The sequence below is a fragment of the Callorhinchus milii genome, unplaced genomic scaffold (assembly GCF_018977255.1).
Source record: "Callorhinchus milii isolate IMCB2004 unplaced genomic scaffold, IMCB_Cmil_1.0 Scaffold12, whole genome shotgun sequence".
Taxonomy (NCBI): domain Eukaryota; kingdom Metazoa; phylum Chordata; class Chondrichthyes; order Chimaeriformes; family Callorhinchidae; genus Callorhinchus; species Callorhinchus milii.
This window is the reverse complement of record NW_024704753.1, coordinates 8,832,381-8,857,417: the sequence shown is the minus strand read 5'-3', so window position 1 is coordinate 8,857,417 and position 25,037 is coordinate 8,832,381. Positions and strand designations below refer to the sequence as shown.

Genomic DNA, 25,037 nt, shown 5'->3' with positions numbered 1-25,037 from the left:
GCCACTTCGTCAAGATAGTTGGATTAAGCATGTTCAAGCGCAATATGCTACAATACCTATTTATACCGAGCTTTTCACAAACAAAATACTGCAGGGACAGATGTTGGAGACTAAATTACTCTAAAATACAGTAATTCATACGCAAGAACCTGAGGTTTTTGAAGGTATCACTTTTAGAAAATATTGAGTAAAGTTCCTTTATTTATTTTACATAAAACATAATTCAGGCCTTCCACTTCTAACTTTCATGCATCAACCATGTAGTTCAGGCCTCATTTCATTCCTGTGCATTTCTGGGCTTATGTGATCTTGCTCCAGTTTAAAAAATCATTGCTACCTGCAAGTTGATCAGAGGTACTGCAGCAAACATAGCAAAGGCTTGAATTGGAGCAGTTGAAGAACAGTCCGTAATATAATCGTGTGTCCTGTTCTCCAATTACCTCTTTACTGATGTAGCTAAAAGTTAAGTCTGGGGTTGGGGGTGGGGAGGGGGCGCAACAAGACACACAATGGCCTCCTACTGTGTTGTACATTTCTGTGGTTTTATGATTCTCTGTTGTGATATTAAGGGTAATAAGTCCGCTAATTATGCTTCTTTGGTATGCAGCCTTCCATTTCCACCGCCTCAGGCCACGCTCCATATTTGTTTTTTGCTTTGTCATTTTGGATGATCTGTTAATACAAAAAGGTTTTGATCACACGTTTTGTTTGACAGCCTCCCCACCCACCCCCTTAAACTAGCTTTACATTGAGGCTGCTTTTAAGAATCTGCCATATTTTGGATGTTCTAAAATGCTACATAAAAACACAGTGCCCTGGAGTTCTGCGGACTCGCCTGACTTAGAAACCAGACTGCCGAGAACGCCACAGAGGTTTGACTTGATTCTGACGTTCTGATACCAAGCCCAGCACGGTGGAGTTAAACAACAACAAGATTCCATTTATAGAGCGCCTTTCACGTCGGGAGGAGGTCCCAAGGCACTGTACAGTTGGGTCAGGACCCGAGCAGGGGGGAAATGGTCAGGGTGAGGGAAGGGAGGGAGCGAGGAGGGGGTAGAGAGTCGAGAGGGGAGCTGAAGGCACGGTCAAAGAGAAAGGTCTTGAGACCGGCCTTGAAGGAGGAAAGAGAGGAGGCGGTGAAGGCACTGGGGGATGGAGTTCCAGAGCCTAGGAGCTGAGAGGCTGAAGGCCCGTCCACTGATGGTAGGGCAGTTGGAGCGGGGGATGTGGAGCAGACCGGAGCCAGAGGAACGGAGGGTACGGGCAGGTAGGTAGGGGGATAGTAGGTCAGAGAGGTAGGAGGGAGCAAAGCCGTGAATGGCCTTGTAGGTGAGGATGAGGATCTTGAATTCGATCCTCTGGGGGATGGGGAGCCAGTGGAGGCGAGCGAGGGTGGGAGTGATGTGGTCCCGAAGCCTGGTGCGGGACAGTACACGAGCTGCAGAGTTCTGAATGACCTGCAGCTTGTGGAGGGAGGTGCCGGGAAGGCCGGCGAGGAGAGAGTTCCCATAGTCCAGCCTTGAGGTGATAAAGGCGTGGACCAGAGTTTCAGCCGCGTGAGGGGTGAGGTAATGCCGTAGTCTGGTGACATTCCGGAGGTGATGGAAGGCGGTGCCAGTTGTGGCGCGGATATGAGGGAGAAAGGACAGCTTTCTAAGCCTACTCACCTCTTACCGCAGTGTAAACATAAGCCCAAACCAAATATTTTAAAACTATAAATATGCCATAAAAAATATTTAAAATAATTATCCTTCTGGATTCTTACCTGTTCATATGGACTTTTTTCCTTAATTCCTTTTGCTCCCACAAAAACCCAGTTGTCTCGAAATTTCACTGAATGAATTAAAGAACTCCCCAGTTCACTAAAGATAGTTCTTGCTTTATCATTCATCCTAAAAATATAAAAGGAAACATACTGATGAAGTCTATTTAATTTCGGTTTTGTCCATTCATTCATATTATTAGTATAAATAGGTTGTGTAGGCCTGTTGCTCATTAGTTAGAGCATTCGCCTCGCAAACGAGATCTGGGTTCTATACTGACAGGGCGAAATGTTGGGCAAGTTTCCTTACTCCACATGCCTATGTTTACCTAGCGATAAGTAGCAACCCGGTTAATTAGTCGATTGGTGGATCGCTTTTCCGGGGATAATACCTAAAAAAACAATAATTAAAAAACTCAATCCACGTGGGTCACTGCTGTGTGCAATTGGCTGCCACGTTTCGCCCACAAAATATACAGTCAATTCACTTTACAGTATATTGTGTGAAGCGCTTTGAGACATCTAGAAGACATGAAAAGCGCTATATCAAATGCAAGGATTATTATTATTATAAAGCCCATTTGAACAACTTTCTTTTATTTCCATTTTGAATTCAGCTCAGGCTCAAATTGAATAAATCGCTTCACTTTCCTGTAAAGGTGTTCAACAAACACTGATGGTCAATAATAATCTTTGCATTAGATGCAGCTGCCACAATGTCAAAACATCTCAAAGTATCTGGCTCAGTTGGTGACACTCTCACCCCTAAGTCAGAAGGTTGTTTGTTCCAACCCCATGTCAGAACTTTAAACTCCGTCTAGGGTAACACTCCAATGCACTGCATTGTTGGAGGAGGTGTTCTTTGTATGTGATGTTAACCTGAGGTTCCGACTGCTGGTTCAGCTGGATATTAAACCCGTGGCACTATTCAAAAAGAGAAAGGAGATTGTCCTGGTGTCCTTGCCAGCAATCTCCTGGATAAAATTCATCATTCACGACATGGCAATTTGAGGGACATTGCTGTGTGCAAATTGGCAGTTACATTCATCCACACAATACAGTCATTAATATTCATGGTATGTCCTGTGAAGCGCTTTGAGAAGTCTCCTAACAGAAAAGGCTCTATATCAAATGTATTAATTTTAGTATTTATATCATTTAAACAGAGTATCGATTTATCTGTGGAATTGTGCAGTGGATTGTGCGGAGTCAAGAGTGATAACCACAGATCATACATCCATTTGTTTCACTGGGGAACAATGACGTAAATCTAGACGGGTTCTTACGCATTTCTATAACATCCGCAACAATAATGCAGTCAGGCTGCCTTAACTATCACATTCCCACAAAATTACCTTTACTTACTTTGTCGCTGGGTCGTCAAAAGAAGCAAGTAGCACAATGGTTCCGGAAACTATTGGTTTAAGGAATGCCAGAAGCAGATTGATATCTGGAAAGAAAAGGGAATGAGGACCTTTTTTTCAAAAAAAGGTCTTAAAACTCCTGCACAGAATTATCAACATACTCACTCTCGATTCCTTGTTTGGCACATGGCAGCTAGCTGTATTTAACGCAACAGAATTTACCTATTATTTCTAATCAGTGTTTGTCTCTGACCCTGCAAATTACTGAAAGATGATAGCTTTCTCTCCTAAGCAAAACATTTCACCCAACGTTAGCCAGTTAACGCCGTAAAATTTGAGTTTGCGTAGAATTGTGGAAAATGTGTTAACCCAGTTTTAATTTGGCAGTTTTCTTTTTATTGGAGTTGTTTAAAAGAGCCAGCCTCCAAATTAAGGCCGGATTGAAAACATTTCCACAATTCTGCGTGATCTTAAACTTTAAAGTCAACATGATCCCACAGGCTAAGCCGAGGTGGAATTTCAGGGTCTTTGCAAAAGATTATTTTTTTCAAAAAGTTGCACTAAAACTAGTTCTAAAGTCAGGGGGCAGAAAAAGGTTTTAAGAATCTTATGATAATAATAATAATGCTTGCATTACCTCCGGACCACATGTCAAAGAAGTCTGTCTGCATTGTTTTACCTGTTGTAGCTGCGGAAAACAGAGAGCTACAGATTAGATATGAGGCAGTATTGTACAGCAAGGTGAAGCAGGCTGAGAATCCACTCACCATTCACTAGAGCGATGTTCAACCCTCTCCCGATGTTGTTCTTTATGTTGCTCATCAGGCTGCGAAAAGATAAGAGATCTTAAACCTTTACCAATCTTATGATCTAACACAAACCGCGGATCTACAGCTATGTCCTTCCTTCCATCAGGCTCCACAAGCCCATCACCCCCCCAATCTTGCTGGACTCTACTGTCTTCCCATCCCAATTCTTATTACAATAGTAATCCTTGATATTGTGCCTCTTCATGTTGTAAAGAGTTTTACATGAATTCCCGTAGAAGTAGATCAAGGTAGTCAATTTGCACGCAGCAATGTCCTACAAACAGCCATGAAGTGAGTGTTCAATTTCATTTGGGGGATTGTTGGCCAGGACACTGGGAGAAACTCCCTTCTCTTTTTGAATAATGCAATGGGATCTTTAACATCCACCTGAACAGGCAGGCTAGACCGGAGCCTAAACCCACAACTTCCTGACTCATGTAGAAAGTGAACCCAGCTGACACTTCAATGCAATACAGTATGCTACATTGTTGGAAGCATCATCTTTCAATTGAGTCATTAAAGATGAGATCCTGTCTACCTGTTCAGGTAAACTTTAAAGATTCCATGGCACTACTTGAAAAGAGAAGGCAGAATCTTCTAGTATCCCGACCAACAATATCTGAGATAGCACTGCTATATGCAAATTGACTGCTATGTTCGCCTACAAATTACAGTTACTACACTTTATAGTAAATCAACAACATTTCATTTGTAAAGTGCCTTTCATGTCGGAAGGACATCTCAAGGTGCTGAACAGTCAGGGATCAGGACTCGAGCGTGGGGGGCGGGTTGGGGTGAAGGAGGGCAGAGAGGTAGGAGGGCAGCTGAAGGCATGGTCGAAAAGGAGGGTCTTGAGTTGTACCTTGAAGAAGGCGAGGAAGGGAGCAAGGTGAGGGGATTGTGGGATCGAGTTTCAGAAGATGGGGGCAGAAAGGCTGAAAGCCCAGCCGCTGATGATAGGGCGGGAGACATGGAGCAGGCCGGAGTCTGCTGAGCAGAAGGAGCGGATAGGTTGATAGGGGGTCAACAGGATAGAGTTGTAGGAGAGGGTGAGACCGTGGAGGGCCTTCAAAGTGAGGACGAGGATTTTGAATTCTGTCCTCTGAGGGCTGGGGAGCCTGTGGAGCCAGTTGAGAGTGGGAGTGATGCAATCACGGAGTCTGGTGAAGGGGCATTCATGAGCTGCAGAGTTCCAGATGATCTGCAGCTTGTGGAGGGAAGAGGTGGGGAGGCCGACTAGGAAGGAATTTCCGTAGTCGAGCCTTGAGGTAACGAACGCATGTATGAGGGTTTAGGCGGCCTGAGGTGTGAGGCTGTGGCAGAATCGGGCAATGTTGGGGTGGTAGAGCGGGCCATGGTGCGGATATGGGGCAGAAAGGAGTTGAGGGTTGAACAAGATGCCCAGGTTCCTGACCGGCTTGGTGAGATGGAGTGTGCATCCTGATGCAACAACAAATTACAATTGTATCGTGCTCTTCACATCGGAAAGACATTCCAGGGCGCTGGATAATCAGGCGTTTTGGAAAAAGTCAAACGGGGAAGGAAATCCTGATATGAAAGGCGCAATATAAAAGTGCAAGGACTATTATTATAAATTTGTTTTCACGGTTCTGGGTTTGGTTACTTACATGTTCCCATTGAAACAGATGCTGGGTCCCACAACACTGGCTGCTCCACTAATGATCCTAAAGGGATAATTGTGCTCTGGGCATTCAATATCACAGGGCTGGCGCTCATCATTCTTTTCTGTCAATGATAAAAAAAATCATTTACAATACAATTTATTATGTTGTGCAGTTTCTAAAAAGCACCTTCCCCATTTGACTTTTTTAAAAATTGTCATTTTAAAGTCTTGTTAACTGTAAAATGTTCTTCACAGAGGTATTAGAATGACCAGCAGTGTCAGATTTTTTAAAAACATTACGCTCGCTCATTTAACCGACAAGTTGGAAACACACAAGACTGTTATTCTGATCTATTTTACAGGTGACATAAGATGCCATAAGATGTGTTAGTTAGAAGCACTGATAACTGAGAATACCAAGCATGGTGACATTCAATCTGCCAGTGGCAAATACAATACAAAATTACATTTATATAGTGCCATAGGAGGACATCCAAACCCACTGGATAGTCAGGGATTTAGACCCGAGCTGGGGATTGGGATCGGGGTGGGTGGAGGGCAAAGAGGCTGAAACCCTCACCCATGCATTTGCCACCTCAAGGCTTGATTACGGGAACTCCCTCCTCATCAGCCTTCCCAACTCTTCCCTTCACAAGCTGCAGATCATCCAAAACTCTGCAGCTTGCGTACTCTCACCACCAGGCTCCGTGACCCCATCACTCCCACCCTCGCCCAATTTCACTGGCTCCCCATCCCCCAGAGGATCGAGTTCAAGCTCCTCGTCCTCACCCTTAAGGCCATCCATGGCCTTGCCCCCTCCTACCTCTCTGACCTGCTGACTCCCTACCAACCTGCCCACTCCCTCCGTTCATCAGGCTCCGGCCCGACCTACCATCTGTGGCCGGGCTTTCAGCCTCTCTGCCCCCACACTCTGGAACTCAATCCCACGGTCCCTTCGCCTCAATTCCTCCTTTGCCTCCTTCAAGGCCGGTCTCAAGACCCTTCTCTTCTACCCTGCCTTTGATCTCCCTCACACCTCTCTGCCTTCCCTCACCCCTACACCACCCCTTCCCCATGCTCGGGCCCTGATAATTGACTGTTCAGGGCTTTGGGACGACCTCCCGACGTGAAAGGCGCTCTATAAATGTAATTTTGTTGTTGTAAGTAAGAGGGTGGCCGAAGGCTTGGTTGAAGAGGGTTTTGAGATGTGCCTTGAAGGAGGCAAGGAAGGGAGTTCCAAAGGGTTGGGGTAGAGAGGCTGAAGGTCCGGCTGCTGATGATGGGGTGGACCGAGCGAGCCGTGGAGCAGGCCAGAGCCTGCTCTGGTTGATATGGGGTCAGTGGGTCGCAGAGGTAGAGAGGGCCTTGAAGGCGAGGATATTGAACTCTATCCACTGGGCAATGGGGAGCCAGTGGAGCCGGGTGAATGTGGGGGTGATGAGGTCACAGAGCCTGGTGTGAAAGAGGACACAAGCTGCAGAGTTCTGGATGATCTGCAGCTTGTGGATGGAAGAGTTGGGAACCCTGACAAGCAGGGAGTTGGCAAAGTCAACCCTAGATGTGATGAACGAGTGGATGAGGGTTTCAGCGGCCAGAGGGATGAGGCAGTGGTGGCTTTGGGCGATGTTGCCTCACCCCTCAGAGAGACTGAAGAGAAAGGCATCTGTCAATGGAGGAAAAGAGTATAAATACAGAGTTGGCTAGAAGGAGATTTGTACGTGGGCATCCAGGTAATTAAAGAGACCAGCTCTTTGTTGGGATAGATAGGAAAAGGCTGTGTCTCAGCTGGGCTCAGTTGCTGGCATTCTTACCGCTGGGTTACGTGCCTTGAGAGAATGGAGGTGGCTGGTGTACCAGGATGACTTGCGTGAGTAGGAGGTAGTTCGGGAGGTGAGGGGGACAAGGGCATCAGGAGTGGTATGGAGTTGTGGAGGAGAGTAACCAAGGATAGCTCATTTCGGGAGAAAACCTAGACTGCCCAACGCCTTGGTATGTCCTCCCAACGTGAGGGGCACTGCACACATGCAATTTGTTTTTGGGTCTGGTTCAATGCCAGGATATGTGAACTCACTTGGTTACTCCAGTTCAATCCTGGAGGCGCATTGCATTGTCTTATAAGATATTAAGCCAAGGTCCCATCTGCCTGTCAGGTTCATATTAAAGATCCCTTGACACTCAAAAAGAGAAGCATGATTCTCTAGGTGTCCTGGCCAATGATTTGCCAGATTAATTGGTCATTTATTTCATACCTTTTTGTAATGACTGCTGCATTTGGCTACCATGTCATACACTTAACATATGTTATAGGCACTATATCATATGCAAGAATTCATATTACAAAACCTGTCAAATCCTAGAATTGTACAGCACAGAAAGAGGCCATTTGGCCCATCGTGTCTGTGCCATCTCTTTGAAAAGAGCTACTCAAATCAATCCTACTCCCCCGCGCTCTCCCCATAATCCTGCAAACTTGTCCTCCCCATATAATTATCTACTCCTCTCTTAAAAGTTGTTATCGAACGGCTTCCACCACCCTTTCAGGTAATGCATTCTAGATCCGAACTACTCGCTTTGTGAAAAATGAAGACAAGATCTCCATTATTAGCTGGACTACCTCTATGTAGTTACCAGAAGTCTAACTAAAACCAGTCATGACAGAAATCAACACACCATATGATGTATAACTTACGTCAGGGTGATCCAACCTTTTGGCTGCCATGGGCCAGATTCCCTATTAAACAAGGTCCGCGGGCCGTGTAAGCAATATTTTGTGCTTCCCTTTCAGAAACATAGCAACATTACACAGCACCGTTTTCATGTTGGAAGGACACCTCAAAGCGCTTGACTCTGTCGGCTGGGTACCTGAGATGGGGGATGGGTGCTGAGAGTGATGGGATGGGAGCGGAAAAGATGACCGAAAGCATTGTCAAAGCGTTAAGTCTTGACGTGCCTTGAAAGAGGGGAGGGAGGGAGCAGGTCGGAGGGACTCCAGAAATGGAACTCCAGAGAGCCGGGGAAGAATGGCGATGGTGGGGCAGATGAGGTGGGGGGGGGGGGACATGAAGTAAGCTGGTATTTGCTCTGCAAAGGGAACAGCCGGGTCAGGAGGTTGCAGAGATGTGGGGGAATGAAGAATGAAGAGGAGTTTCTCAATTGGGAAAGAGGGAACTTTCTGTGAGGAAACTGCACATGTCCTTGGGGCCCCCTCCACCTTGGTGGCTGAGGGAGGCTCTGATCATCTGACAGTGAACCACAAAATATTGCCCTCACTTCTCTCTCTGCTCTCACTTTTTTGTTTTTCGCTCTCTCTCTCCCTCACGCTCTCTCAATCACTCTCCTCTCTCTCGATCACTCTTGCTCTGCTCTCTCCCTCCCTATTTCTCTCTCTCTCCCCTTCACTTCCAATCACCCTCTTTCAATCGTCCCCTCACCTCTCACTCAAGTCTCACATACTCACTCTCTTCCCCCCCCCTCCGCCCCCTCCCCCCCCCCACTCCGACGCCCCAACCACCCCCCCTCCGACCCCCCCCCCCCTCCGACCCCCCCTCCGCCCTTCACTTCCAATCACCCTCTTTCAATCTTCCTCTCACCTCTCACTCAAGTCTCACATACACACTCTCTTCCCCCCTTGCACACTCCCCCCTCTCTCCGCCCCCCCTCTCTCCGCCTCCCCTCCCTATCCCCACTCTCTCCCTATCCCACCCCCGCTCACCCCGCCCCTTCTCTGAACATAGATTTACTGTGTGAATGCTCTCCAGTATAGTGCTGTAGAGAATAAGGAAAGTGGACACTTCTCTACTGTAAGTATATGGAGAATCATGCAGGGAAACACGGAAAGACTAGACATCAGAGTAATGCACGGGGAATGAAAATACATGTACTCACTGGAGCGAGATTGTGTTGTTTCACCTGTACAAGAAAATATCACGTCAGATTAATTCCTTTCATTATACAGCAGTTTTAACCAGTAAAATGCCTTTTACTCAAGTAAAATTACAATAATCCTTGCAATTGATAATAGCGTCTTTTCACTTCATTGAAAAGTCTCAAACTCTTGCCGCTTGGGTCAGAAGACTAGGTTCAGGCCCCAGTTGGGATGTAACCTCATGTGGACATTCAAGAGCAATACTCAAAGAGTGCTACATCGTCAAAGATGTTCCAAGTTGAAAGTTGTATCATCATTCAGAATGTGCGCCAAACTCTCAGTGTCTGGACCATTACAGAAGATTTTACTCAATCATGTTTTCCATGAAAATCATTTATGTTTGAAGAATGGCAGCAAAGTGAAATAGCTGACTATCTCACGATGGATGTGTTGCATTAATAGCAAAATAGCAAAAATATTACTTGCATTTGATATAGTATCTTGTCAAGTGAAATATCTCAAAGTACTTCACACAATGAGCTACTTTAAGATACACTGATTACTGGCAGAAGCAGCAGCTATTCTATACCAGTTACATAAAATCAAGTCTACAACAATGACCAAAACTGTGTTTTAAAAATAATAATCATAATAGTCCATAAATTTGATATGATGCCTTATTGTGCTTTGAGACGTCTTGAAGACGTGATAAGGTGCTATATAAAATATTATTATTATCATCACATCATTGAGACTATTCAAAGCGCTTCACTGTAAAGTGGATTGCCAGTGTATTTTGTGAGTGAAATGCAGCAGCCAGTTGCGCACAGCAATGTTCCACAAACAGCCTTGGAATGAGTGACCTATATTATGTTGGGTGATTGTTAGCCAGGTTTTGAATAGTGCCATGGAATCTTTAACGACCACCTCAACAGGCAAGTGGGACCTCGGTTTAACGTCTCATCTGAAGGACGGCACCTCTGACAATGCAACCAATACATCCCCAGCACTGCATTGCAGTGTCAGCGTGGACTATTATTTTAAGTTCCAATGTGGGGCTTGAACTCACAATCTTCTGACTCGGAAGCGAGAGTGCTACCACCGCACCAGGCTGTTTTGGTGAATTTGATTGATAGTAATAACTTTAATTTTTTATAGAGACTTTCATCTAAAGGAACATCTCGAAATCTTTGACAAACCGAGTGGTGAACCAGGTAAAGGAGAAACAACGGCCAGGACACAGAAAGAACTCTTCAAAATAGTGTCAAGGGATTGTCTATGTCCACTTCAAACATGAACTACTAGAACAGTCAGATGTTTTCCAAATTAAAATGTTTAAGGTTTTTCCTAAATGCCACACATTCTTACATGTTAAAACAATTGTCTTTATGTTATCAATGCTAAATTTCAGGCTTCGAATATCTGATCTGTGACCTTTAACTCACCAGGCTATCAGTGGAGCTGCCCACAAACATTAATATTGATATCAAATGGACAACCACACCCCTAATCCTATTTATATACCCTGGCTTACACCCCAGACAGGGCACAACTAATAGCAATTATCTCTTTAACATTATGAATAAGATTTCCAGCATAATCACATTGAAAGTAATGATCTCCCTTCCATTATTCTTCCACTGAATCCGCTGCCCATACCTAGCATCCATTTTATGTTGTTGATGTTTTGTGGAGAATTCATTAGTTTATTTGTGATGTATAGAGTCAGGATGCTGATGAGCAGCACCACCACACCACGGATCAGCACTGCAAAAGAGCATTCAACACAGTTATTCTTCAAACAGTCACAATTCAATTTTAACAATTGGGATGAAATGTATGCAAGCACACATTGAGTAGCTCTGTATGCATCTGCTGTCGAGCACTTTGAAACAAAAAGGGGCACTGGAAAGGCAGGGCTCCAATATGACATGTCATGTGAGTTGCAGATGTGGAATGGAACCAGAGGAGCTGGATTTGAAAAGGGTGAAATAACTAGTTAGCAATATTACTGCTTGATAGTAAATCCTGTGAAGTGCTTTGAGATTTTTGCATAAAGCATTATATCAAATGCAAGAATTATTACTATTTATTTTCTTCAATTGTGAGAAGTTGTTCGCCTTCTAACATAATTTCAAATACAAGGTCACTCTTCACTTCCGCTGTTATCATCCAGCGGCAGATTTATTAGACTTTTATTTTCCTTTTTGAAAACCCCAGTGCCTCATCACAGTCCAAATCAGATTAAAGGAGCCTTAGTTGACCAAGTTTAATTCTATTAATGACACCCTGCTAGATCTCTTCTAGTTTTCAAACACATATTTCAGTTTCCTCCTATAGCCCAATCCACATCAATTCCTAAACTTCCATTTGAAATCTTTGGCCTCAAGTTATCCAAAGGTTAATAATAATACAACAACAAAATTACATTTGAACAGCGCCTTTCATGTCGAGAGACAGTCAGAGTTTCAGACCCGAGCTGGGGGTTGGGATTGGGGATGGTGGAGGGCAGGAGGGGGATGCAGGGTGGTCTAAAGCATAGGTGAAGAGGAGGGTCTTGAGATGGGTCTTGAAGGAGGCAAGGGAGGGGGCGAGGTGGGGCAGGCATGGTGGGGGAAGTGAAGCAGGCCAGAGCCCACTGAGCGGAGGGAGCAGGAAGGATGGTAGGGTGTTAAGATGTCACAGAGGTAGGGGGGAGCAAGACCATGGAGGACTTTGAAGGTGAGGACCAGGATCTTGAACTGTGTGATGGGAAGCCAGTGGAGTAGGGCAAGGATGGGGGCAATAGGTCTCATGGAGCCTGGTGCGGGTGAGAACACAGGCTGCAGAGTTCTGGATGATCTGCAGCCTATAGAGGGAGGAGTTGGGGAGGCCAACAGCAGGGAGCTTGCTAATCAAGCCTAGATGTTATGAATGCGTATGAGAGTTTCGGTGGCCTGTGGTGTGAGACAGTGGCGGAGCTGGGCGCGGGGTAGAAAGGATAGTTGAGAGTCAAACAAGACTCCAAGAGGGAGGGAGAGAAAGGAGCGAAGTGGGGAAGCAACAACTTGTTCCAGGACCTTGGAGAGGAAAGAGAGGTTGGAGATGGGGCGGAAGGTTGAGAGCAGAGGTGGCTCCAGGGAGGGAGTGATAGCAGCCGTTTTTAAATGGGGTGGGAACAGTACCAGTGGACAGGGAAAGTTTTATGATGTCTGGGGGTAGGGATGGGGTCGAGGGAGCAGGTGGTCGCTTTCATCGTGGTGGTGAGACTGGAGTGGGAGACGGGTTCGAAGGCGTGGAGGGAGGGATGGGTAGGAGCTGGGGTGGGAGCCAGTGATGGGGAAGGTGTAGTAGTTGGAATGCCAGAGGCAGCTAAGCAGATCCCCTCATCTTTGGATTCGAAGTCCAGCATCGCCTCGCAGTTGGCATTGGAGGTGGGGATGGGCAAGGCGTGAGAGGGCGGACGCAATCTGCCGATGGACCATTAAGTTCGATTTCAGCCAGGTGTGTTCAGCAGCACGCACCTGTGCTTTAAGGGAGCAAAGGTGGCTGGTACACCACGGTGACTTACGTGAGTGGGAGACGGTTCAGGAAGAGAGGGGAGCAAGGGAATCAAGAGTGGAGGAGAGGAAGCTATGGAGAAGAGGAGGATAGGTCATTGCAGGAGAAAGCCTAGAGGGGAAGGAGTTCAGATGACTCCAAGGCAGCCGAGGGTGGTGGGGGGAGATTTTTATCCAAGGGCAGTAGGAGATGGAGGTGGGTTGGGTGGGGATGGGGAGAAGGATTGAGAAGTTAAGGGAGATGAAGTAGTGGTCTGAGACTGCTTTGTTGATGATGGTGAGGTCCAAGACGGTGAGGCCCCAAGTGATCACCAGGTGGAGGGGGTGACCAAAGACGTGGGTGGCGGAGTGGATGTGGAACAAAAGGTTGAGGGAGGAGAAAGGGAGGAGAAGTCAGCAGAGGTAGAGCAGGAGGGGGTGAAATGAAGGTTGAAGCTGCCTAGGATGAGGAGGCATTCGGAGCAGAGGGAGAGGGAAGATAGGAAGATGAAAGTGTCAGGGATGGAGGTTGGGGAGGGGTGTGATAGATAACAACAACAACATTACAGTTGTACAGCACCTTTCACGTTGGGAGGAGATAAGGAGAATTTTGAGGGAAAAGTTGGAGTCGTGATAAAGGGTAAGGTACTCAAAGGAGGGGTAGGTTCCAGAGGAGTAAGGGGATAGGCTGAGCGGGGACCGGGAGATGAGAACCAGTGCCAGTTAGGTTGAGGGGTATGATGGAAGGTGTAGCCAGATGGTGGGGCCTCTGTCAGGGGGAAGGTGTTGCCTGGATCCAACAACAACACGATTACATTTGTATAGTGCCTTTCACATCGGGAGGACATCCCAAGGTGCTGGACAGTGTACAGCATTTCAGACCCTACCTGGGATTAAGGGGGAGAAGGGAGGGGAGGGGCCGATGGCATGGTCGAAGAGGAGGGTTTTGAGGCGGGACTTGAAGGTGGCTAAGGAGGGGGCGAGGCAGAGTGACTGGGGGATGGAATTCCAGAGGTTGGGGGCAGAGTGGTTGGAGTCTCTCCTGCCAATGGTGAGGCGGGTGGGTCGGGGGACGTGCAGCAGGCCAGAGCCGGCTGAGCGGAGGGAGCGGGCGGGTCGGTAGGGGGTTAGGAGGTCACAGAGATAGGGTGGGGCGAGGCCATGGAGGGCTTTGTAGGTGAGGACCAGGATCTTGAACTGGATCCTCTGAAGGATAGGGAGCCAATGGAGTCGGGCAAGAGTAGGGGAGATGGAGTCACAGAGTAGGTTTCAGGGAGGGCGAGAATGTCAATGTTTTCGTCGACAATGGACGCTGAGTGTTTTGTTGGAGAGGGAACAGACTTTTTGTAGACCAATGCGGAGGTGATAGTTGGTGGTGGAATATGAGGGGGCGAGGGGAGGGAGGGAGAGGACTGACAGGGAGGGTGGGGATGTGGATGAGGGAGGAGAGGTTTGCCCCCATGGTCAAGGACCAATGGACCTTGCGGTGAGAATGGGGGATAGGGCAGTCAGAGTGGCTGCTGTTAGACAGCCAGCAGTGTCTGCCATGGTGGGACCGATGGAGGATTCGCAGGCTGGAGCAGAGGGAGGCTGTGGGCGGTTGAGCAGGGATAGGAGTCAGGGAGGGCGGTGGGAGAGGAGGACCGAGTGGGAGTAATGGAGGGACAGGGGTGAGAGCATTTTGGGGAAGCACTTTCGGTCGGTGCCAGCAGCCAAAATGCGCACACCGAGACTAAGAGCGAACTGCGGGGGGTCAGAGAGGCATGGTTAGCCCATTGGCGTGGATCATCATGGGGAGAAGGGACAATTTGATAGTAATCCGATAATAATAATAATCCTTGCATTTATCATTATTTTTAGTAACTGCCATACACTTCACTTCGGTGCCAGCAACATTATCCACGACCCTTCTGAATAAAGCTTGTGCCGATCTTTTCATCTGATTTAAAGACTCTGTAAAGCTGATTAAATCTACCCATTCAATCCCCACGGCACTTAACACATCCTTTCTTGTCATATTTACGTATTAGTGTAAAGATTAATTGAATCTTCTGTATTAGCTCTGCAGCAGCTTCTCACTTCATAGGTTTTTGATGTTTTGGCTGTGCCCTTTTAGTCAGACGATATTTATGCGCATCCTACATTGCTGAACTATTGCTTAATTTGCAGACTAGCTCCCTAGATCAGATGTCCCTCAGAAATCCCTTTTTACTTTTAAGAAGCAGTTATGGAACGTAAAGAATAAACATTTTCTCTTTATTCCATCCTCACCAATTCCTGACAAAGTGCATTTACTGAAATGTAAATACAAAATTCTCACTCTTGTTCGTAGAATTTGAAAAGCAAGTGCCTACCTGAGACTCTCATAACTGTGGAATTTGAGACACGTCACACGGCTTTTAAAAGACTGGTGTTACTTCTGGGCAGTTTCTTGTTGATGACCATTACCACTGAGGCTCCTGGAATTGGAAATTCACATTAGTTAAAGCACTCAGAGCCTCCTTAACCTCTTTAGTACAAAACAGCTTTATTCCGGATCAAGAGCATACAATGTTCAGCAATCTGTGTGAATCATACAGCCACAGAAGGAGGCCATTCGGTCCATCGTGCCTATGCCAGCTCTTTGAAAGAGCTATCCAATCAGACCTGCTCCCCCCCTCTTTGCCCATATCTTTGCAAATGTTTCCTTTTCAAGTACCTATCCAATTCCCTTTTGAAAGTTGTTATTGAATCTGTTTCCATCACCCTTTCAGGCAGTGCATTCCAGAACATAACAACTCTCCATGTAAAAAAAAGTCTCCTCATCTCCCCTCTGTCTTTTGCCAATTATCTTAAATTTGTCTCACCTGCTTACTGAGCCAACTGCCAGTGAAAACAGTTTCTCCCTATCAATACCCTTCATAATTTTGGGAATGATTAAAGGTGATTAAAATATTCCAAAATACTTGCAATATTTTAATCATGCAGCATTACCAGACATTGTATTCTGTTGATTTTTAATGATAACCTTATAAAGAATAATAAAGAAATTTACAGAAATATAGCATTGTAATCTTGCCATACTTAGGAATGTTGGTGTAGAAATGTTACTTCTATCCTTCAATGGCTTGGGAAACAAATCAATTTCACATTGTCCTGAGTTCTTCTGCAATAGGTTGATCACAGGGCGGCAATGGAAAAAGACTGACTTAGAGCGATAGTAGCAATGAAAATGACTGTAAGGTGACAATGGCAATAGATGCGACCATAGTGACACCAGAAAAGGAATTGATTTCAAAGCGGTTAGTCTCCAACTGGAAGAGATTATGTGGGAGTAATCCAGCACCATGAATAAGCAGAAAGAGAGAAAACAAATTAACTATTTGTTAAAAACAATTCAGGAAATTAACCCTTTGAACTCTTTTACTGGCTTAAAAAGAAACACAGGTTAACTTTCACATGAACACTATTCAGCTTCCAAATAAGACTTGAAAGTTGTTTCTATGATCAAATCGTCTGGCAAAAGAAAAATGAGTACAGTAATCTATTCTTGGATCAAAAATCTCAAAAACAATGCAGGGAAACAGTTTAACAAGTGATCCTGCAATCAATCATACCCTAATAGAATTAATACTCTTGGTCCCAGCATTGATACTCCAGGGCCCAGCTGATGGCACAGCTATGCTGGCTCATCGGTAGGACCTGGAAAGGCAGACCAGTCACCGGGGCAGGATTCTTTCCATTCAGCAACTGTTGACCTTTTAAGCTAACGCCCTAACAGATAGGATGGTCCTGGCTGGCTAAGCAGTTTTAGCTGATTAGACTCTAGAAAAAAAAACAATTCACACTCTGGGGTCTCCAAGCCTTGGCTCTTTCCAACCCGCACCTTATACTCTCCAGAATTAGTAAACAGGATGTGTCCCTTCAGGGAGAGAGTGGATTCCATTCCCATAAATATCTATTTCATGTACAGGTGGGATGCCTGGAACTGTTAGTCTGGTTTGGGTATTCTTAAGCATGAAGGATTGGATAGTACTGTGAAATCAGGACAGCCAGGCAGATTGTAATGGTCTTTTCCTGTCTCGCATGTTCTAATGTTCCTATAACGTGCAAGAAGAAAAATGAAACACTAATGAAAAATATCACCAGTCTAGTGATAGTTACAATACTTCTCAGTCACCACTGAGCTCCATCTCTGCAGAATGGCAGGTGTAAAGCAAGTATAATGGGCTATTGTTGCCTGTATATCTCATGGCTGCCTGTGTGATAAGCTGGGCATTAATTGCTTATACTCTTTGAAACTACAAATAATCGAATTTGCTCCCAGACTTTTCTCACACATTCCATACTTATGTGGAACACTGAGGCCACTGATGAATATGCCACCAACAAATACCATTACAGAGTGGTCAGCAGGGCCGGATTTGAGAACGGAATTTCAATCACAAGACAGCAAATTCTCTAGAAGGGTGTAACTACCGAGAACTTGTTTAGCTTCACATTTCAAACCTACCTGGGGGATGGTGAGGGGGGTTAGGAGGGTGAAGATTGCAGGTGTTCCCCCTGCCAATGTGTCTGAGAACCAGCAAAAATGAAGCTGATTTGAGATTGAACTAGTGCATTCGTAAACTCTGTTTCCTAGGTATAGGATTTTACAGTGTGATGTTCATAAACCAGTACAATTTTTGTTGCTGGGCTCATGCTTCAGTTCAAGCACTAAACTGGATGAAGACGACAACCATTAGCAACTTAAGCAGAGGAATTTGTTTGAAATGCACACTGGATGACTGAATCTTCAGTCAGAAATTGCATAATCCTGAAATGGAGAAACCAGGTTGATGAATGATATTTTTGTCATTATGTTCAATTTGCAGTGAAAGTGAGATGAAGCTTCTTCCACCTCCCCCCCCACCCTCTCTTCGAGCATCAATGACTATCATGGTCTATAGAACATACAGCAATTAGTTCCTCCAAAAATTAGGATTTTAGAATCTTGTTGCATGGGCAAGAGCAGGTGGAGCTGAACTAAAATACTGAACTCTATTACCCATAGAAAATAGCCACCCATTGTAGTTAAACTCAAGATACCATCTCGTGCGCACTCACGCACATTCTTATGTGTGTGTTTCTATGTTTTATAGAGGTTGAATTTGAAAGTCTCATTTGCCATTTGATTCTCCGGCAAGCGTGCTAGATTACACTTAAGCTGTGGTGCTCTCACATTACTTCCAAGAGGTGGAGTGCATTCTCTTTCAAATTTAACACCTTTCACGAAAATGCCAGGAATATCAAATTGGAATTCAACACTCTTCTGGGACCGAGTGTGCCTCACCCATGAAAGTAACTTTCAAAGCAGCTATCTCAAATATACAAATGTCTTTTTTTTTTGAATGTGTCACAAGTATTTCATATCATTTGAATCTACCTCAGGCACTGTGGGAAACAGTATCCACCTGGAACATGTTACCAAAAAGGTGGGTGATAATAATATCATCTGTGTCATTGGGTTGTGATGGTGTGAAAACCTAGGGGGAAAATTAACAGTTTTTCAATATACATTCAGTGGGATGATTAGCATATGAAATTGTTATGAAACAGCACTAATTTCAGCTTTTTTTAAAATAAAAATTGCATTGAACAATCAAATTGTCTCATCCAATATTAAACCAAGATCCTGTCAGCTGGTTCACGTGGATGTTAAAGATCCCATGGCACTATTCGAAAAGAGAAGGTGATTTCTCCTAGTGTCCTGGCCAACAATCTCCCAAATAAAAGACGGTCCCTCAATCCATGGCTGTTTGTGGGATATTACTGTGTGCAATTGGCTGCTGTGTTTCACCTACAAATACAGTCAATCTACTTTACAGTCAATCTCCTGTGAAGTGCTTTGAGACCTCTCGATAACGTGATTTGGTGCTATATCAAATGCAAGGATTATTACTATTAAATCAGCATTGCATCATTCAGACTGTCGGGGACCTGACATTAACATGAATCAGCACAGTACAGAAACTGAACCTAGCTGAATACGCTCCACAGTAGTTACAAAACGATCTAACACAGATTGTCACAATTAAGAGTGAATGTTCTGTGCTGTGCTTCAAAGCATACAATGAAATGGTTTGTTCAGGTAAGCAACTGCCACGTGTTTGACCTCAATGTCTCTTTCACAGGAGCACAGCCACTGAACACATTTGTTGTGGCTCAGTTGTACTAGCATGTCAGCAAACAAAATAACTCATCAAATGATGGTCTTTAGAGCAAGAAGAAAAATATGCATTTGTATAGTGCCTATCGTAATATCTCAAACTGCTTTACATAGATGGTCCCAGAAACTGAGTGGGAAGGTTGCGCATGGAGGTAATTAACATGGGCATGTGTTTTTTTGGTTAGCTGGGTGTCTGACCCATGTAGAAGCCCATCACCATGCTTAAGGGTATGCAAACTAGATAGAGAGACTGATAAGCTAGAGCACAAAACCGGCCAGAATAGCGAGTCTCTAGAGGCACAGAAATAGCTCTGTAAACAAAAGTTACGTAAATCTTTAGAAACGTAAAAAGGAATAAATACCCTACAAAAAAGTGACAATGTGATATAATGTTTAGAACAAGTAGTGCAAATGATAAAAATAAGAGTGGAAACAATGGGGAAGAAGGCAGGGGGCAAGACCAGAGAGCAGTTAAGTGAGAACACATATTCATACCGCCAATTATGAGTACCAGAAGAAGCTTTGCAATATGCCACCTGTCTTTTTTACGTTTGCTCAGATATAGGTAAACAGCGCAAAAAGAAACACATATCCGTCTATGTCACAAGACGTTCCTTGTTTCAACAGACATCTCAACTGCCTGAAAACAAATGCCAAAACGAAATTACTTTGTGCTCTGAGTCACCAGCTTTATTCTGTTCAATAGTTCATTCACAAAATGAAGGTGTTCTGACACCATAGAAAGTTTGAATGGGCCTTAGAAACAAAACCAAGAGCAACAACAACAACCATTCTGAACTGCTTTCTGGAAAGTCATAAATACAGTACATTAAGAATCAGAACCCTGCATACCCAACCCTATGCTTGCTTAGTTTACTCACTGGAGTGAGGCCCTGTTCCTTAATTCCACCAAATTCTCATAACACAGGTTCGCATAATGCTGCCAATGTCAACTTCCCACGTCCCACCCAAAGCAGAGCATAGCTCCTCTCTCACCACCCCACAATAAAATGAATGACACACCTATGGGATGTAAACATTATCCTCAGCCTTTGCCTGAAAGTTGAGTCTCAGAGAGTCTGGTTCTCTCCTGAGGGTCACATACAAATGTATGACAGTAATACTTATGACAACACAGGGCACGTTTCAGTCAGCAGTTCGCCTTAATAGCTACTGTTTGATAGCTATTTCTTCCCTGGTGGTTCTTGTTTTATTCAGTTGCCCCTAGGCCGGAAGATTGGGGGTTCAAGGCCCATGTAGTGACTTCAGCTCATAGTGTAAACTGATGATCCAGGGCAGTGCTGCGGAACACTGGCTTCAGATGAGATATTAAACCAACATCCTGACTCCGATTTCACTTTGGCGATAAAGATCCACTGACACTATTTGAAGAGAAGGGAGTTTCTCTTATTATCCTAGCCAACAATCCTCCAGATGGAAACAGATGGAAACATGGGTCCTTGCCTCATTTGTGGGACTTTACTGTGAGCAATATGGCTGCTACATTTGCCTAAAAATATAATCACTGCACCTGACATCAATTATCCTGCAGGCATTGCTAGTGAACTGATTATTCAACCATCCAATACGATACAATCAAGCTCAGCATTGTTCTCACCTGACATACTCTGCCACCTCCCTTTTCAAGGCAGAGAAACTGGTTCAGCAATCATGAGCAAGAACACTTGCTGATTTCACCAGTTCATTAGCTCAGCGGTGCAGAGGCAAATCGTATAATCATTTTTTTTGGTCAGCTGGGTGTCTGAAAGAACATAAAGCCATCACCATGCTTAAGGGTATCTAAACCCACATGGCCGGTCTATCTCTCCAAGTCCAACCAACGAGCCAAGACGGCTGGTCTTTCATTAGCAATGCAGTGGAATACTGCAGACCCACCTGGCTCAGGAAACAGACTATCAAAACCACCACAGAGGATTGACTCAACTCCAACATTCAGTTGCTTTTGATCCAATAAAATAGAGAACAATGGACACCTGACACAATTTGATATCTTGCTGATGTAATTTACAATGCTCATGTGAATGCCAAGCAATTTGATAACAGTTCCCATATATCCAGTAATGTTTTGCAAACGAATACAATAAGATGGCTAAAGGCATTTTCAAACAGAAACTTATTAGCCCCAAAATAAAAGCTACAAAACTACACCAAGTAAAGCAAGCAGCTTACTGGAGGAAACCATATCCCTCCCTATACAGCACTTGGGTCAGGCTTAATGACAAACCAGGAAGTAGCAGCCAATAATAAGGAAATATAAACACATGTGTTAGTTTTAACATTTCATCTTAACACTTATCATCTTCAGTGCTAAACTAAATTACACTGTATAATAATAAGGGTTACCTCTTGTTCTTTTCAGCAAGTTATTCCTCAGCCCTGCAGTACCATTACTTTTCACTCCCGTACTTCTTCCAGTACCTGATCTTTACAAATGAAGCTTTAAGTTCAGGCAACAAATAAGAGGGTGGAGACTATGACGACGTGGCATTTTGCAAAGCAGCCAAAGAGGCGGATCCGGTTAAGAAGTTAAGTATTTACATTTTAAGTCACTGTCAGATCAAGCTTCTTTGTTCTCAACGTGGATACAGCAGTCATTAAAGTTCCATACACCTTTGCGTTGAGTTATAACCGCAAGCTCTTTAAATTGCGAAAGGAAATTTTAAAAGTGATGGTCTGGTTGGCAGGAAGAGCTATGTAAAATCAGCTTCTGGCATATCCTCAGTTAAATGGAGAACTGTAAATGCGTCAGCCTGGCTCACTCACCTCTGGGTCAGAAGGATGTGGGTTCAATCCCCAGTCCTAGTCTAGACTGACTGCAGCCCTGGGGTTGGGCAGTATTGTTAGACGTACCCTCCTTTGGACGAGATGTCCCAACTGTCTGTTCACGTGCAAACTAAATATCTGGTGGCACTACTTGAAAAGAGAAAGGAGTTTCTCCTGTTGCCTTGGCCAACAATTCCTCAAATTGGTCATTCACTTCACGGTTGTCTGTGGATTGTTGCTGTGTAAAATTGGCCACCACGTTCACCTACAAAATACATAGCAATAATAATCCTTGCATTTGATATAGCACTTTTCACGTCTTCTAGATGTCTCAAAACTTTTCACAAAATATACTGTAAAGAAAATTGATTATATATTTGTGGGCAAAACTCAGCAGCCAATTGCACACAGCAGTGTCCCACAAAACAGTCGTGGATATCCACCAATTGACTAACAACCGGGTTCCTACTTACTGCTAGGTAAACATAGGCATGTGGTATAAGGAAACTTGCCCAACATTTTGACCTGCCAGGAATCAAACTCAGGTATCTTACTTGCCCTCCCTCAACTCACCTATCCTCCTTCCCGTAACTCTCTCCTTGTCGGCCTCCCCACGTTTTCCTCCACAAGCTGCAGATCATCCAGAACACTGCAGCTTGTGTCCTCTCTCGCACAGACTCTCTGACCCCATCACCCCCACCATCACCAGGCTCCACTGGCTCCCCATCCCTCAGAAGATAGAATTAAAAATCCTTGTCCTCACTTTCAAGGCCCTCTACGACCTCGCTCCCTCCTACATCTCTGACCCCCTATCAACCTGCCCGCTCCCTCTGCTCAGCAGGCTCCAGCCTGCTCCAGGTCTCCCGCCCGACCCACCCTACCATCGGTGGCTGGGCTTTCAGTCTCTCTGCCTCCACACTCTGAAACTCCATCCCACAATCCCTTTGTCTTGCTCCCTCTCTAATAATAATAATAATAATAATAATCCTTGCATTTGATATAGCACTTTTCATGTCGGGAGGACGTCCCAAAGCGCTTCACAGAACACACTGTAAAGTGAATTGACTGTATATTTGTGGGCGAACGCGGCAGCCAATTGCGCACAGCAATGTCCCACAAACAGTCGTAGATTGAAAATGACCAATTTAATTATTGTTTTTGGTTTTTTGGAGGGATTATTATTAGGCTCTGTGTGGAGTAAGGAAACTTGCCCAAGGTTTCGCCCTGTGCCTGGAATTGAACTCAGGTCTCTCACTTGCAAAGCGAGTGCTCTAACCACTGAGCTACAGGACTCCAGACAAGGCACGACTCAAGAACCTCCTTTTTGACCGTGCCTTCAGCCACCCTCCTACTCCCTCTGCCCTCCCTCATCCGCATGCTCGGGTCCTGATCTGACTGGTGCCTTGGGATGTTCTCCCGACGTAAAAGGCACTTTACAAATGTATTTTTGTTGTTGTGAGGCGAATGCTCTAACCACTGAGCTACAGGACTCCACAGTAGTGTCCTGTAGATACTTTGAGGTAAATCCTGTGAAGCACGTTGAGATGTTTCATCAATGGGATTAGACGCATTGAAATACAAGGATTATTTTTGATCGAAGAAAGGTGTGTATGTCTACCATCCTGTTCACTCCCTCCGCTCAGCGGGCTCTGGCCTGCTCCATGCCCCGCCTCGCTCGCCCCACTATTGGCAGGTGGGCCTTCCGCCACTCTGTCCGCATCCTCTGGAATTCCATCCTGCAGTCCCTCCATCTCGCCCCTTCCCTTGCCACCTTCAAGACCCATCTCAAGACCCTCCTCTTTGACTGCGCTTTCGATCTCTCTGCTCTCCAACCTCCCCCACCCCGACCCCCAGCTCGGATGTGTAACTCTGTCTGTCCAGCGCCTTGGAACATCCTCCCGACATGAAAGGCGCTTTACAAATGTAATTTTGTTGTTGTTCCCTTTGGCAGCCACCAAAACTAGCCTTGTCTTGGATGGCAGAAGTGCGATGTAAATGAGATAGTGTTGCCTCCATATTATACCCAGTTTTTTCTAAACAAGGGGTAGGCATTGCCAGCTTGTCCAATGTAGGGGAGTGGATGCAGCTAGGGCGGAAAAACTGTTGGCCAAGACTTTGTAACCTTGTGATGAGAATGGGTTTCCATGTTGCTGCCAGTGCATTACATTCTTCCTCAAATGCAAAAGAATGGATTCCAGCTACCAGCAGCCTCAGGCTATTGAAGAACTGGTTATGTCTGATATTCAGATCTACCAAATGCTAATATTTGTATCTCCAAACATAGGACATAGTTTGGATTCAAGAATGACAGTATCATGAAATCTATAGTCAAAGTGAGTTCTTATTGCCAGCTTCTTAAAGTTTTCAAGTGACAGGGTTCACAGTGCCAATTTTATTACAATTCATGCTGATTTTCGCTTGGATTAAAGGCAGCATTATATTAGAGGTAGGGTTGAACTATAGCTACAATTTTTTCACTTGGAATCAGAGCATGTATGACAATGAAAATCTATTTATTCCAACAGAGTTATAGCCCTAGATCTTAAGTGCAATTCAGAAGATTTACAACTGGCTAGTAAAAACTAGCATTACGTGAAGACTTGTCTGCAGATAAACACCAGCATGGACAGATTGTACCACTGACCTTGTTCCATGATGTACATTCTTTGTAAATCTTTGTTTCGAACAACCCAGTCATAAACAGTGACTTAAAATGGCAACATTTTTGAACAACTTTGATGATAGGTAATGCACTTCACCTATCTTCAAAGTGCAATTACTGAATGCAAATTAGTTATTACTCAGCATTAAAGGCACTTCCTTCAAATAAAACAAAAAATACATTTTGAATATTTGAAGTTAGTTCCTGTTGATCTGACAGTACCTGAGTGCTTGTGACAGATATAGTGAAATTTGCATCTAAACTTTGGTAATTGCTGTTACAGCCCAGCTCCAAGATCCTGGTCAATTATTAACCAAGTTGCTTGATAAAAGTGAAAGAAATTACACATAGTTCAAATTAGGAGGCATGTGACAAATTCCTTTTTGCTGCAGGATCTGTGTGTGTGTAAGAGAAATGTACAACAAGATCAAAGTGCAACAACATAGACTGAATATTAAACAC

General features: G+C 44.7%; 1 protein-coding gene across 5 annotated transcripts; it reads right to left on the bottom strand.

The window, feature by feature from the left end:
* Positions 1–183: 183 nt before the first annotated feature.
* Positions 184–21,603, bottom strand: LOC103179757 (protein FAM3C-like). 5 transcript variants are annotated; one of them, XM_007895153.2, is made up of 10 exons: positions 21,494–21,603; positions 15,297–15,401; positions 11,084–11,191; positions 9,445–9,468; positions 5,564–5,681; positions 3,894–3,952; positions 3,764–3,814; positions 3,128–3,212; positions 1,766–1,892; positions 184–672 (listed from the first exon to the last, which is right to left on the bottom strand). In XM_007895153.2, exons 2-10 carry the CDS (start codon positions 15,307–15,309, stop codon positions 583–585), a joined length of 675 nt encoding a protein of 224 aa, XP_007893344.1. In that variant the 5' UTR covers positions 15,310–15,401; positions 21,494–21,603; the 3' UTR covers positions 184–582.
* Positions 21,604–25,037: the final 3,434 nt, after the last annotated feature.

What these genes read in the sequence shown, in the direction of transcription:
- LOC103179757 (XM_007895153.2), bottom strand. An exon ending in ATCTGTTTCAATGGGAACAT is followed by an intron (nt 3,953 to 5,563) that starts GTAAGTAACCAA and finishes ATCTTTTCGCAG; the next exon opens with CCTGATGAGCAACATAAAGA. An exon ending in GAACATCGCTCTAGTGAATG is followed by an intron (nt 3,815 to 3,893) that starts GTGAGTGGATTC and finishes TGTTTTCCGCAG; the next exon opens with CTACAACAGGTAAAACAATG.